At 45.5% G+C, this 14,172-nt stretch overlaps 1 protein-coding gene across 3 annotated transcripts in view; it reads right to left on the minus strand.

Moving 5' to 3' along the window:
• Window positions 1-13,954, minus strand: part of pdss2 (prenyl (decaprenyl) diphosphate synthase, subunit 2) — a 284,488-nt gene extending 270,534 nt beyond the window's left edge. The window contains exons 1-2 of one of the 3 annotated variants that reach the window (XM_085997754.1): window positions 13,839-13,954; window positions 9,994-10,350 (exon numbers count right to left, since the gene is read on the minus strand). In XM_085997754.1, coding sequence (XP_085853880.1) covers window positions 9,994-10,241 — 248 coding nt within the window. In that variant the 5' untranslated portion in view covers window positions 10,242-10,350; window positions 13,839-13,954. The remainder of the gene's footprint in view (window positions 1-9,993; window positions 10,351-13,838) is intronic. The other 2 variants (XM_085997756.1, XM_085997753.1) reach the window with 2 other exon arrangements.
• Window positions 13,955-14,172: the final 218 nt, after the last annotated feature.

Genomic DNA, 14,172 nt, shown 5'->3' on the forward strand with positions numbered 1-14,172 from the left:
TGCCCCGAATTGGCAGTACTTTGATAGCTTTCTTAATTCGGTTAGGTAATCAGCGTTACTTTCATTCTTGTGTTGATTTCTCTTGAAGAATTTGAATCGTTCCGCTATCAGCAGCGGTGTTGGGTTTCAGTGCTCCTGCAGGGTATCAACAATTTCTTTAAAATTCTTGTCCTTTGGTTTGGCTGGAATGATTAAATTTTGTAACAGCCCGTATGCCTTTGCGCCCATTAGGTTCAGCAGTACTGAAACTTTTTTTTCATCTTCTATTCCATTTGCAGTGCAATGTACCTTTACTCTTTCCACGTATGTGGTCCAATCCTCTATTTCGCTATCAAAAGCATCAATATTGCCAGACTTAGGCATTTCAGAAAAGATATGGCGCTTCCCGCGCTTTTCTTTCTTTTCTGCAGCAAAGATATGGCGCTTCCCGCGCTTTCCCGCCGCTGCTGCCGATGACAACGCTGTTTCCCGCGGTTTCCGTTCTTTTTTATTTTTTTATTTACAGTTGGAGACTCGTTCCCGCCGGACTTTCTCTCCAGGTCTGAACGCTGACCTACTTGCCACGCCGGCCGTCTCCCGAGTGCTCCCTCCCAGTCTGTTATTGCTTGCCTCCAATTTCGCTGCCTGTCTCAGCTGTAGAGCCAGCCGCTGGAGCCCCAGCCTGACGCCCAGGAAGGATTAGCGCAGTACCTGCCACCAGCTTGGCCAGCTGGTGAAACCACAGCTTCTCTCACTTTCTTGAGTCTTCTGGAAGCCCGAGGAATCGATGTCCTTGAGGTGCTGCCGAATTGCAGGTAAGTCCGTTTCCACTTCGTCGCCACCGTAGTGTCCGTGTGTTGATAAAGACACTGAAGACAGGAGTTGGTTCATAGGTGTTTACTAAGCAAAGTCTGGGGGGGGGTTCTAACGGATATACACAATATACAGGCTTATATAGCCCGAGTGGCAATTACCGGCATTACAGCACACCTGGGGCTCTTAAAGGCACATACACTACAATTATCAGTACCCAAGAAGCAGCCAAGTAATGGTACGTCTGCTGCATTTGACAGCGAGAGCGCTTAGGGAAGAGCCACTGCATTGTCAACACCTGCCCCCAACTGCCCTCATAACCACCCTGTCTCAGCAGCCTCCTCCCGTATCCGACCTCGTGTTCCCCTGCCCAACTCTACACCATCATCTTATCCCTATACTTGGAACGCTCTTCCTCGCTATCTTTTTGACTATGCCTTCAGTGACTTCTCTTAACTCTACTCCTAACTCCTGCTTGGCATCCATTTCTTTCTCCCCTTTATGGTGAAGCACCTTGTGTCATGTTGGTATTCTAAAGGTGTTATACAAGTGCAAGTTGTTGTTGTAATACAATATAAACAGGGCAACTTTAGAACCAGCAGCAAAGCAGACTACAAATTCAGACAAATCCAATGCCAGTTCTTATTACTAAACGTGGTTTAAGATATTCTTCAAACTTCACTCAGACAGATGAGCAGTCAAGTCATCGTCCCCTTCCAGTAAACAATCCTGGCAATTAAGGGCCCAAAGTTTTGCTTAGCCACCTTCTGTTTCCAGAAAACAACACTTCATAATTGTGGCCCCACCAAGGCTTCCGATTGCAGTCTCGACCTTCCCAAACATCACGGTGCCTCCTCCTGTATTTGCCATTGTAAAGATTGTAAAGCGAGCATTGCGGCTTCACTTCTCCATTGCTGTCGGGTGCTACCGATAATCATCATGTTCAGAACAGCACAATATACAACCAAATATCCACATACAACATTTTCATAAGGACATCAATATGGAGGAATAGAATAGGTTTCCACTTTTGGTACTCACTGTCAGCAGTAAGCACTCCCAGATCAGATACAGAAGAAATATTCCTCCGTTATGCCCTTCCCCCAATTGTGCCATTCCCCACACAAGCATTCCTTATGACCTGGTTCAGATGATGTTGTTTCAACACTGACTGGGAACTGATTGCAGCCTGCCAAAACACAGTTGCAGCAGGACCTTTACAATTAGCAGACAGAGGAGTCTGATCACATCAGTCTGGGATTCAAACCCAGTTCCCAGAGGTGAAAGGTCATTATAACCTACTGCACCAAATAATATTTTTACACAAACCATTTTGAAATATTTGACAATTATGAATTGCACTTTATTCAAATGTTCAAATATAAGCAATAAAAAAATCTGCAATTGCAGTTTGAAAACTGTCACCTACTCTAGAAAGGGTGAATTTCTTCACTCTGAGGGTGGTGAATCTTTGGAATTCTCTACCTGAGGGCTGTGAGGCTCAGTCATTGAGTATATTCAAGACGGAGATCGACAGATTTTTGAATATTAAGGGAATCAAGGGATATGGGGATAGTGCGGGAAAGTGGAGATGAGGTAGAAGATCAGCCATGATCTCACTGAATGGCAGAGCAGGCTCGAGGGGCCAAATGGCCTACTCCTGCTCCTATTTCTTATGTTGCAAGACTAAACGTTGCATCTCTCTTCTGTCAGGGTAAAGTTCAACCGATACTACATATATGATGAATGCAGGTAGGTGAAAGCACCAACTTCAAACCCCAAGATTAAAACAGCAATAGAAACCTTATTTTGAAGGGATAAATGTGTGATTAAAAAGCTGCGGCAACTAATATGCATTTTGTAAGAAGTGGGTGGTGCACTGGGTAGATTCATTGTCCTTTCCTCCCTAGCACCTTGATTCGAGTGTCAGCTGTAGCTCAGTTGGTAGCAGTCTCGCCTCAGAGTCAGAAGGTTGTGGGTTCAAGTCTCACTCCAGAGACTTGAGCACAAAAATCTAGGCTGACACACCAGTGCAGTACCGAGGGAGTGCTGCACTGTCAGAGTCATAGAGTCATAGAGTTTTACAGCACAGAAAGAGGCCCTTCGGCCCATCGTGTCTGCGCCGCCCATCCATCCCTGTCCAGTCTAATCCCATTTTCCAGCATTTGGTCCATAGCCTTGTATGCAATGGCATTTCAAGTGCTCATCCAAATGCTTCTTGAATGTTGTGAGGGTTCCTGCCTCCACCACCCTTTCAGGCATTGAGTTCCACATTCCAACCACCCTCTGGGTGAAAAAGTTCCTCCTCAAATCCCCTCTAAATCTCCTGCCCCTTACCCTGAATCTATGCCCCCTTGTTATTGACCCCCCCACTAAGGGGAAAAGTTCCTCTTTATCTACCCTATCTATGCCCCTCATTATTTTGTACACCTCAATCAGGTCCCCCCTCAGCCTTCTCTGCTCCAAGGAAAACAACTCCAGCCTGTCCAGCCTCTCTTCATAGCTGAGGCGCTCCATCCCAGGTAACATCCTGGTGAATCTTCTCTGCACCCTCTCCAAAGCAATCACATCCTTCCTATAGTGAGGCGACCAGAACTGCACACAGTACTCCAGCTGTGGCCTCACCAGCGTTTTGTACAGCTCCATCATAACCTCCCTGCTCTTATATTCTATGCCTCGGCTAATGAAGGCAAGTATCCCATATGCCTTTTTAACCACCTTATCTACCTGCTCCGCTGCCTTCAGGGATCTATGTACATGTACACCAAGGTCCCTCTGACCCTCTGTACTTCCTAGGGTCCTACCACTCATTGTGTATTCCCTTGCCTTATTTGTCCGTCCAAAATGCATCACCTCGCACTTTTCAGGGTTAAATTCCATTTGCCACTTTTCCGCCCATCTGACCAACCCGTTTATATCGTCCTGTAGCCGGAGGCTTTCCTCCTCGCAATTTACCACCCCACCAATTTTCGTGTCATCTGCGAACTTACTGATCATACCTTTTACATTCTCATCCAAATCATTTATGTAGATCACAAACAATAAGGGACCCAGCACCGATCCCTGAGGTACCCCACTGGACACAGGCTTCCAGTCACAAAAGCAACCTTCGACCATCACCCTCTGCCTCCTGCCACTCAGCCAGTTTAGGATCCAACGCGCCAAGGCACCCTGGATCCCATGGGCTCTTACCTTCTTGACCAGTCTCCTATGCGGGACTTTGTCAAAAGCTTTACTGAAGTCCATGTAAACCACATCCACAGCATTTCCCTCATCCACCCCACTAGTCACCCCCTCGAAAAATTCGATCAGATTTGTTAGACATGATTTACCCTTGACAAAGCCATGCTGACTATCCCCGATTAATCCTTGCCTCTCCAAGTGGAGATTAATTTTGTCCCTCAGAATTTTTTCCAATAATTTCCCCACCACAGATGTTAGACTCACTGGCCTGTAATTCCCTGGTTTATCCCTGCTACCCTTCTTGAATAATGGTACTACGTTAGCTGTTCTCCAGTCCTCTGGTACATCCCCTGTGGCCAGAGAGGTTCTGAAAATTAGTGTCAGAGCCCCTGCAATCTCCTCCCTTGCCTCCCACAGCAGCCTGGGATACATCTCGTCCGGGCCTGGGGATTTATCCACTTTTTGGCCCGCTAAAACCGCTAGCACCTCCTCTCTCTCGATGCTAATATGTTCGAGTATGTCACAGTCCCCTTGCCCGATTTCTATGTCTGCATCGTCTTTCTCCATAGTGAACACAGACGCAAAAAATTCATTTAAAACCCCGCCTACATCCTCTGGCTCTACACACAGATTGCCACTTTGGTCCCTAATGGGCCCTACCCTTTCCCTGGTTATCCTCTTGCCCTTAATATACTTATAAAACATCTTAGGATTTTCCTTTATTTTGCTCGCCAGTGTTATTTCATGGCCCCTCCTCGCCCTCCTAATTTCTTTTTTAAGTATGCCCCTGCACTTTTTATACTCCTCTAGGGCTTCTTCTGTCTTTAGTCTTTTGTAACTGCCAAAAGCCCCCCTTTTATTTCTAATGCATTTTTGTATATCCCTTGTCATCCAAGGTTCCCTTTGCTTGTTGGTCCCACCCTTGACCTTTACAGGAACATGTTGGCGTTGTACTCTCTCTATTTCCCTTCTGAAAGTCTCCCACTGTTTTGATGTGGATTTTCCTATAAGCAGCTGCTCCCAGTCCACTTTGGCCAGATCCTGCCTTATCATATTAAAATCGGCCTTCCCCCAATTTAGAACCCTTATTTCCGGGCCGTCTTTGTCTTTTTCCATGACCACCTTAAATCTCACCGAATTATGGTCACTGTCGCCAAAATGCTCTCCTACTGACACTTCCACCACTTGCCCGGCTACATTCCCCAGAATTAGGTCCAGTACCGCCCCCTCTCTTGTAGGACTTTCTACATGTTGGCTCAAAAAGCTCTCCTGGATGCACTTTAGGAATTCTGCACCCTCTAAGCCTTTCACACTCTGACTGTCCCAATTTATATTGGGGAAGTTGAAATCCCCCACTATTATTACCCTATTATTTTCGCACTTCTCTGAGATTTGCCTACATATCTGTTCCTCTATCTCCCCCTGACTGTTTGGGGGCCTATAGTACACTCCCAGCAAAGTGCTTGCCCCCTTTTTGTTTTTAAGTTCTACCCATATGGCCTCATTAGAGGAACCCGCTAATATATCATCCTTCCTTACAGCAGTAATTGACTCCTTAATTAATATTGCAACACCCCCTCCCCTTTTACACCCCCCTCTGTCTTGCCTGAAGATTCTATACCCCGGAATATTGAGCTGCCAGTCCTGACCCTCCCTCAACCATGTCTCCGTGATAGCAACAATATCGTACACCCATGTGTTCAACAACAACTTCAGTTCATCCACCTTATTTGCAAGACTCCTTGCATTAAAATAAATGCCTTCCAGCCCTGCCATATTCTCTTTTGCCTTCACATATTTGCTCTGCCTTCCCAGCTGACTTGTTTTTCCCTCTGTATTTGGGCGTAAATCACCCCCTACTATAGCTCCACTCTGTACCCCAACCCCCTGCCAAGTTAGTTTAAACCCTCCCCAGCAGTGCTAGCAAACCTCCCCGCAAGGATATTGGTTCCCCCCTGGTTCAGGTGTAAACCGTCCGACTTGTACAAGTCCCACCTTTCCCAGAAGCAGACCCAGTGATCCAGGAAACTAAAGCCCTCCCCCCTGCACCATCCCTTTAGCCACGCATTCATCTGTTTTATCTTCCTATTCCTATACTTACTAGCACGTGGCACCGGGAGTAATCCAGAGATTACAACCTTTGAGGTCCTGCTCCTTAATCCTTCACCTAGCTCCATAAATTCTTGCTGCAGGACCTCATCCCTCTTTTTACCTATGTCGTTGGTACCAATGTGGACCACGACCACTGGCTGTTCTCCCTCCCCCTCCAGAATGCCCTGCAGCCGCTCAGTGACATCCTTGACCCTGGCACCAGGGAGGCAACAAACCATCCTGGATTCACGTCTACGGCCACAGAAACGCCTATCTGTTCCCGGTGCCGTCTTTCGGATGAGACATTAAACCGAGGCCCCGACTGGTCTCTCAGGTGGATGTAAAAAATCGCATGGCACTATTCTGAAGAAGAGCAGGGGAGTTATCCCCGGTGTCCTGGCCAATATTTATTGCTCAAATTGGCTGCTCATTTCCTACAGTGACTACATGTCAAAAAGTACTTCACTGTCTGTAAAGCACTTTGGAACATCCGGTGGTTGTGAAAGGTGCTATATAAATGCAAGTCTGTCTTTCATTCTTTTCTTTGAGGCCATTATCTGAGGCTGAACCAGATTGTTCACAACCTTGGCGTCCTATTTGACCCTGAGATGAGCTACCAACTACATATCCGCTCCATCACCAAAAAAGTGTCTACCTCCACCTCTGTAATGTCACCCGACTCCGCCCCTGCCTCAGCTCATCTGCTGCTGAAACCCTCATCCATGCCTCTGCTACCTCTAGACTCGACTATCCCAATGCACTCCTGGCTGTCCTCACATTATCCACCCTTCACTAACTTGAGCTCATCAAAAATTCTGATGCCCGTATCCTTCATGGAGGGGAGGGGAGGGAGGGAGAGGGAGGGAGGGAGAGGGAGGGAGAGGGAGGGAGGGAGAGGGAGGGAGGGAGAGAGAGGGAGAGGGAGGGAGAGGGAGGGAGAGGGAGGGAGAGGGAGGGAGAGGGAGGGAGAGAGAGGGAGGGAGAGGGAGGGAGAGGGAGGGAGAGGGAGGGAGAGGGAGGGAGAGGGAGGGAGAGGGAGGGAGGGAGAGGGAGGGAGGGAGAGGGAGGGAGGGATGAGAAAATTGTGATGATTAAGCCCACAATTTCCCGTTATGAACTCCCGGTGGGCAAGGCTCTGCTCCAGGAGTGGATTTCGCAAAGTCTAAAAACAAATTGAATACAAGACTTCAAGGCAGTAATCTGGTCTTGAGTTCCAGATGTTAATTACAAACTCCTCAAGCTTCAGTCTTATAGCTTATGACATCAGCTAAATCCCCTCAATGAGAATGCGCACTTATAATTACTTCCAAGTAGGCACTATTCTCTCCATAATAACAACAGAAAATGCTGGAAAAACTCAGCAGATCAGGCAACATCCGTGGAGAGAAATTTGAGTTGACATTTCGGGTCGAACCCTTCTTCAAAACTGGAAAGAAAAGAAAATAGATCGAAGGCAGGGCTGCGATCGGACAAAAGAAGTGAAAGAAACAAAAGAAGTAAAAGAGACAATAAAAGGTATTAGAAGCTAGACGAGGTCGTACTATTCTCTCCATATCCCATATTCAAAATTCTAACAGAAGTACAGTGGAATCCTAAGCACGCCAGGTAAACTGGAGAACAAGTTGAAACTTGACAATAAATCGTTTGCATGAGAATTACATATACTGTAATATAATTTACAAGCAACTGCGTTGAATTGTTCTAGAAATAAAAATGCCGATAATAAATTGGGGGCATGGCAAGCCATGAGGAAGAATGTAGGAGTCTGCAGAAGGATAAAGGCAGGTGGGCAGATGGGTGACTGGTGCAGTTCAATTTTGAGAGCTGTAAATTATTACATTTTGGGAAAAACAGTGACAGGAAATACACGCTAAATAGCAAGATACTTAACAGAGTGGAGGAACTGAGAGATCGAGGGGCGCAGCACAAATCTTTAAAGGAGGGGTTGCAAGGAGAAAAGGCTTGAGTTTTATACAGAAAGGCAATGAATATATAAGCAAGAAGTAAATTTGTAGAAGACAACTTGAAAAGGAAGAATATAACGGGGGACAGGCTGGGAAATAGGTTTAAGAGTAGATAAATGCAATTATAAAAAGCTAGCACTGGCATAAGCATAATGAGCCAAATGAATCATAGGCATGCTCGTACTGGGAGGCATTCATCCTTTCACCTCTGGGACAGAGATTTAAATTGGGGAATAAAGGATCTTTTCAAACTGAAAGCCATTAAAGGTCATAAGGAAATGTGTTCACATTCTGTAACAGTTAGGAGAATAGAGATTGAGCCAAGCCTTGCCGTTTATGCCAGCAACTTAATTCTGGAAATGTGCACCGTCTCTCAGCGACAATATGTACATTTCTTATAAATGTTTTAAGTTTTAGCATTAAATCAGCTCAAATCAAAGCGATTATCTTACAACGTCTTTGTTCATTTTTACTTCATGTAAATCATTCCTATCCCATTAAAATAAAATTGAAACATTGTGCCTCTTTACAATGTACATCAGCTTCACATTTAATTCTAACATTTGTGACTGCTTTCTCAAAAGAAAAAAAGTGACCTTTTAGTATATTTTCCCCAAATGATTATAGATAATCAGGGATCCATAGCCAAGAGGACAAAGGTGTACAAGGAGTGCTTTCTGTTTAAAGAAAATCATTGGAGAAATTTTATTTTTTCAGTTTTATAAAAAACAGACATTTTACTGCTATTATGGAGTCTGCCAAACTGTCTGGTAAACGTCAATTATAGGGCAAGGCTCCATTCACCGTGATGTGGAGTCTCCCTCCCTGCCAAACTGCTCCGATAATGTCAATTACAATGCAAGGCTTCACTCACCCTGATGTGGCCACAATGCAAGCAGGGGGAGGTGGGACATCAAACCAGCCTGAGAGCCGCATATGGGCTGCCCATCCCAGAAACCGGGTTAGGGCTGTGCAGCACCAAAAACCGAGCTACGGGGCAGGAAGTTTGTATTTCAGCAAGCTATTCCAGAGAGCATGGGATTTCCTCAATCCAGACACACTAGCCTGTAAGCATTCAATGCGGCTCGTCCAAACGTCACTGGCAGCTGAAGAAAATCTCCCAATAGATTCGTGCTCACTTTCAGCACCAGCAACTACATTTGGCAAATTGTGCTATTCGAAAAAAAATCTCCACTACTAAAAGGTCGGCTTATTTACATGTTTAGCAAAACAACCCTATGCTGTATAACTAGAATACTCCATTGGACATTGTTAAATGCTGTCTCCTAGAAATTACTGTTGGCGTTATTAGCGAACCGACACTTAAAGTGCTCGTGTGACATTCCTCTGTCCACTGTTTTGTTGGAGGCACAAACTTATTTAAAACAAACAGGTTAATGCCCATCTTAAACTAGCAGCCAAAAGAATGCCATGTGAATGCATTAAATGTTCCTCCACTGAAATCGTTGACACTAATCTCGAAGCTTATTTTCATTCCATGAGTTAAGAGTCCCAGACAGTTACGCAAAAACAGAAAATGCTGGAAATACTCAGCAGGTCAGGCAGCATCTGTGGAGACCTGACCTGACCTGAAACGTTATCTCTGTTTCTCTCTCCACAGACGCTGCCTGACCTGCTGAGTATTTCCAGCATTTTCTGTTTTTATTTCAGATTTCCAGCATCCGCAGCATTTTGCTCGAGACAATGATGTGTTGCTTTCAAGTTATACAAAGCTGCAATCACGAAATAAACAGGATTTTTATTAAATACCTTGTGTTACTTTTTGCTACTGGTGCTTTGATCAGGGCAGGAATCAGGTAACGCTGCAGAACCACTTAAGTTCATCAGACAAATAAGCCATTAAGATTTGTATTTTTTTTTTTGGAGGTATGGAAGAACACCAAAAACAACAGCACTCAAAAACAAATCAGCCATGTTGACTCCATTTGGCTGGACCTCTTACCTGGCCGTAGATATTAAAGGATGCTTCGTCCCGACCAGTTTCCTGACGTGAAGGGCAATGTTGCTCAGCTCATCGCTGAGCAGACAGCGAAGGCTCATGAAGGAGGTTGGGTATCCAACAATCTTCTCCGCCTCAGACACCACTTTAGTCCAAGAAGAAGGGGATGTAGTGGAGTAAGGAATTTGGCTCCGGCAGAAAGCACCAGCCAGAGCGGGGCCATACTTCATTCTACTCAAGGTAAGTGACATGTCGGGGGATCTAGGAGCTGCTTAACTTTACACCTCGGAAACAAAACACTCCTGGATCCAGGATGAAGGTAGGGAGGGAACACAGGACAGAGAAGGTCATCAGCTGATCCTGGCAAGACAAATGTAAAATGTAATCAATTTAATTTTGTTTGCATGCATGTTTGCCCTAAATCATTTTTTAAATTAAACTAGTCAATTGCCTGTACACGCAAGGATATTTTTTAGGTTCAGTGGCATTAGTTGTACCCATGAGTGGTCTGAATGTCTTATTTTTAAAAAAGAAAAAGACTTGCATTTATATATATTCACAAACTCAAGATGTCCCAAAATGCTTTACAGCCAATGAAGTACTTTTCAAGTGTAGTCACTGTTGTAATGTAGGAAGGTTTTAATGGGAATGACTCACACTGCCCTATATCTAGTTGCACAATAGTGTAACACAAGGGTTGTAACAATAGTTATACTTGTGACCTGATCGGGATATTCATGTCTTTTGCACATGTATTTCCTCAATCTCTCCACAGGAGCATTAAGCAAATACTTGGCAAAACTTCATGTAAATCAATAAGCTGCTTTATTTCACAGTAAGGTGAACATACTGCACGAAGGCTGTTATGATCGGACTCACTTAATTCAATCAACTTATTTTTAAATAATAATATAAAAATAAAGACTACTGCACATTTCCCCACCTAAGCTAGTCATCTTAACATTCTCTCCTTCACTCCAACCTTCTCAGCCTCGTTCAGCTTGATTGCCTCACTGCATTTTGTTTCAAAAATCTCCCTGGACTGCCTGCCTCTATGTGTTTTATCTCTTGCTGTTCAAACAGAAGGGGGAAGGTCTGCCAGACATCCTATAGATCACCATGGACCAGCGATTCCATCCCCTCTCCAACGTCCTTTAACATATTGTCTCCTACCAAATCCATGCCCGCCTTTCCCACAATTCCATTTGAATCTCTCCAATCAGGTTTCTGCCTCTGCAACAACACTCAAACGGTCCTAATCATAGTCACTGATGACATCCTCTGTGACTGTGACATGATGCACTATCTTTCCTTGTATTTCTCAACCTGTCTGCAGCCTGTGACACAGCCAACCACACCATCCTGTTCCAACAGCTCTCCTCCGTTGTCCAGCTCAGTGGAATTGCCTTCGCTCGGTTCCACTCTTACCGATCCAATCCTAGCCACAGCAACTCGAGTAAGGTTGTCTCTTCCCGTTCTCGCACTGTTACCTCTGGAGTCCCCCAATTATCTATCCGTGGCCCTCTCCTCTTCAACAACTTGCCTTTATGTAGCACCATTAGCTTCCTCAACTACATGGAGCCCATTGATGACATGATCCAAAGACATTGGGTCAGGTTCCATAAGCACGCTGATGACACTGGAAAACAGTGACAGGATCGGACAAAGTCACCAAGGCCCTGTACAACTGCAGCAAGACATCCTTGTTCCTGTACTCAAACCCTCTCGCTACAAAGGCCAACATACCATTTGCCTTCTTAACTGCCTGCTGCACCTGCATGCTTACCTTCAGTGACTGGTGCACAAGGACACTCAGGTCTCGTTGCACTTCCCCATCTCCCAATCTATTGCCATTCAGATAATAATCTGCCTTCCTGTTTTTGCCACCAAAGTGGATAACCTCGCATTTATCCACATTATACTGCATCTGCCATGCATCTGCCCAATAACATTATACTGCATCTGCCATATCACCCAACCTGTCCAAATCATACTGGAGTTTCTCGGCATCCTCCTCAGAGCACACACGCCCACCCAGCTTTGTGTCGTCTGCAAAATTGGAGATATTACATCTAGTTCCCTCGTCTAGATCATTAATATATATTGTGAATAGCTGGGGTCCTAGGACCGATCCCTGCGGTACCCCACCAGTCACTGCCTGCCACTCGGAAAAAGACCCGTTTATTCCAACTCTTTGCTTCCTGTCTGCCAACCAGTTCTCTATCCAGGTCAGTACGTTGCCCCCGATCCCATGTGCCTTAACTTTACACGCTAATCTCTTATGCGGGACCTTATCGAAAGCCTTCTGAAAGTCCAAATGCACCACATCCACTGGTTCTCCTTTATCTATTCTACCAGTTACATCCTCAAAAAATTCCAGTAGATTAGTCAAGCACGATTTACTTTTTGTAAATCCATGTTGACTTTGTCCGATCCTGTCACTGTTTTCCAAGTGCTCTATTACATCTTTTATAAATGGACTCTAGCATTTTCCCCACTACCGATGTCAGGCTTACCGGTCTATAAATCCCCATTTCCTCTCTACCACCTTTTTTGAATAGTGGGGTTACATTAGCTACCCTCCAATCCATGGGAACTGTTCCAGAATCTATAGAATTTTGGAAGATGACCAGCAATGCATCTACTATTTCTAGGGCCACTTCCTTAAGTACCCTAGGATGTAGATTGTCAGGCCCTGGGGATTTATCGGCCTTCAATCCCGTCAATTTTCATAACACCATTTCCCTACAAATACTGATTTCATTCAGTTCCTCCCTCTCATTAGACCCTATGTTCCCCGACATCTCTGGAAGGTTATTTGTGTCCTCCTTTGTGAAGACAGAACCACCTGTCACACCTGAAACACCTTGGGAAGTTTTTCTACGTTAAGGGCACTATACAAATCTAAGTTGTTGTAAATACTAAAGCTTGGGAGACAAAGAACTAGAGTTGCTTGGAGTATAGGAGTTTCTTTGCAGTTTGCAGTACAAGCCGAGGAGCTGAGAGACAGAAATCATAAGACAATACAGCATCACCATTGGCAAGATTGTAATTACAGATTATATAGGCAGTTTCCACAATAAATGTGGGCACAGAAATGTATAATGAGAAAAGTTGACGCAAAGTCCACGCAAACCTAGCATTTTTAATATATTATAAATGAATCGCTGTCAATCACCAGAGTCTGAGATACTGCAGTCTCTTTTATTTTTCTCCACATTACAACTGTTTGAAAATTTCTGCCTCTGCTGTTTAGTCAAAACCCCGAGCAATTCACTGTCCAAGACTTCACATACGCAGTAGTTACAGAAGGGAGGAAGAGGCATTGCCCTCTCTGCCCCTGTTGCCATCGCTCTCTCCCCAATCACCCGCTCCGAATCACTGCACCAGCCAGCCTGGATAATTAGCAGGAACTGGAGAGGGGAGACCTGTCACTGGGGTATTCTCACTCGCTGGTGGATTAACACTGCGAACAGGTGGCCCCGGCTGGGCAAGCCGCAGAGCTCACCACACCAGTGCTCTTTGCTAGTAAGCTGCATTACTTTAGGTGATTATACTCCAACCAAGCCTCTATACCAACTGTGCCTAACTGGACTTAACTAAGGGTGCAATCCACAGGGAGTGAACACAACTCGACTTGTGCTGCTTTCTCAGGGGCTTTGGACTTCAGACTCTTAAGCATGATGATTTGTTTCTCTGTGCGTCAGACACCTGGCTGACAATTTTAAAAAAAATCCCCGCGTGCCTCCCTCGGGTCCAGGACCCCGCCTCTCTCTGTCACTGCGGGCTCCGGGCTGTCTTTACAACATAATCCGGAGTCGCTGCCACCGGCCGGGCCGCGAACTCACCGTTCTATGGGCGCCGCCATTTTACACAATCCACGCCACGGCATGTCGCAAACTTAGAGGGAAATCCCACCCAAGCGGCGAGGCACGACAGCGCCGTAAAGTGAGGCTGGTGCAGGACTCTGTAACCATGGAGACAGCGGACCGGAGAGATGGGAGCATGCGCGGTCTGGCCCGGCCAGCGCTGTGCGCACGTGGTGCAGCGGCTCCTCCTGTCAATCACCTTGATTGACGGGTCGTTGCGACTTATTGAAGCATCTACTTCAGTCTTTCCTTTTCTTTTAAAGCTTATTTGTTGCTTCTTTTTTCCCCCACTGCTCTTTTCAATGTGACGCCA

This window comes from Somniosus microcephalus, chromosome 9 (genome assembly GCF_052327205.1).
Source record: "Somniosus microcephalus isolate GS21.2 chromosome 9, FLI_Smic_1.0, whole genome shotgun sequence".
Lineage (NCBI taxonomy): Eukaryota > Metazoa > Chordata > Chondrichthyes > Squaliformes > Somniosidae > Somniosus > Somniosus microcephalus.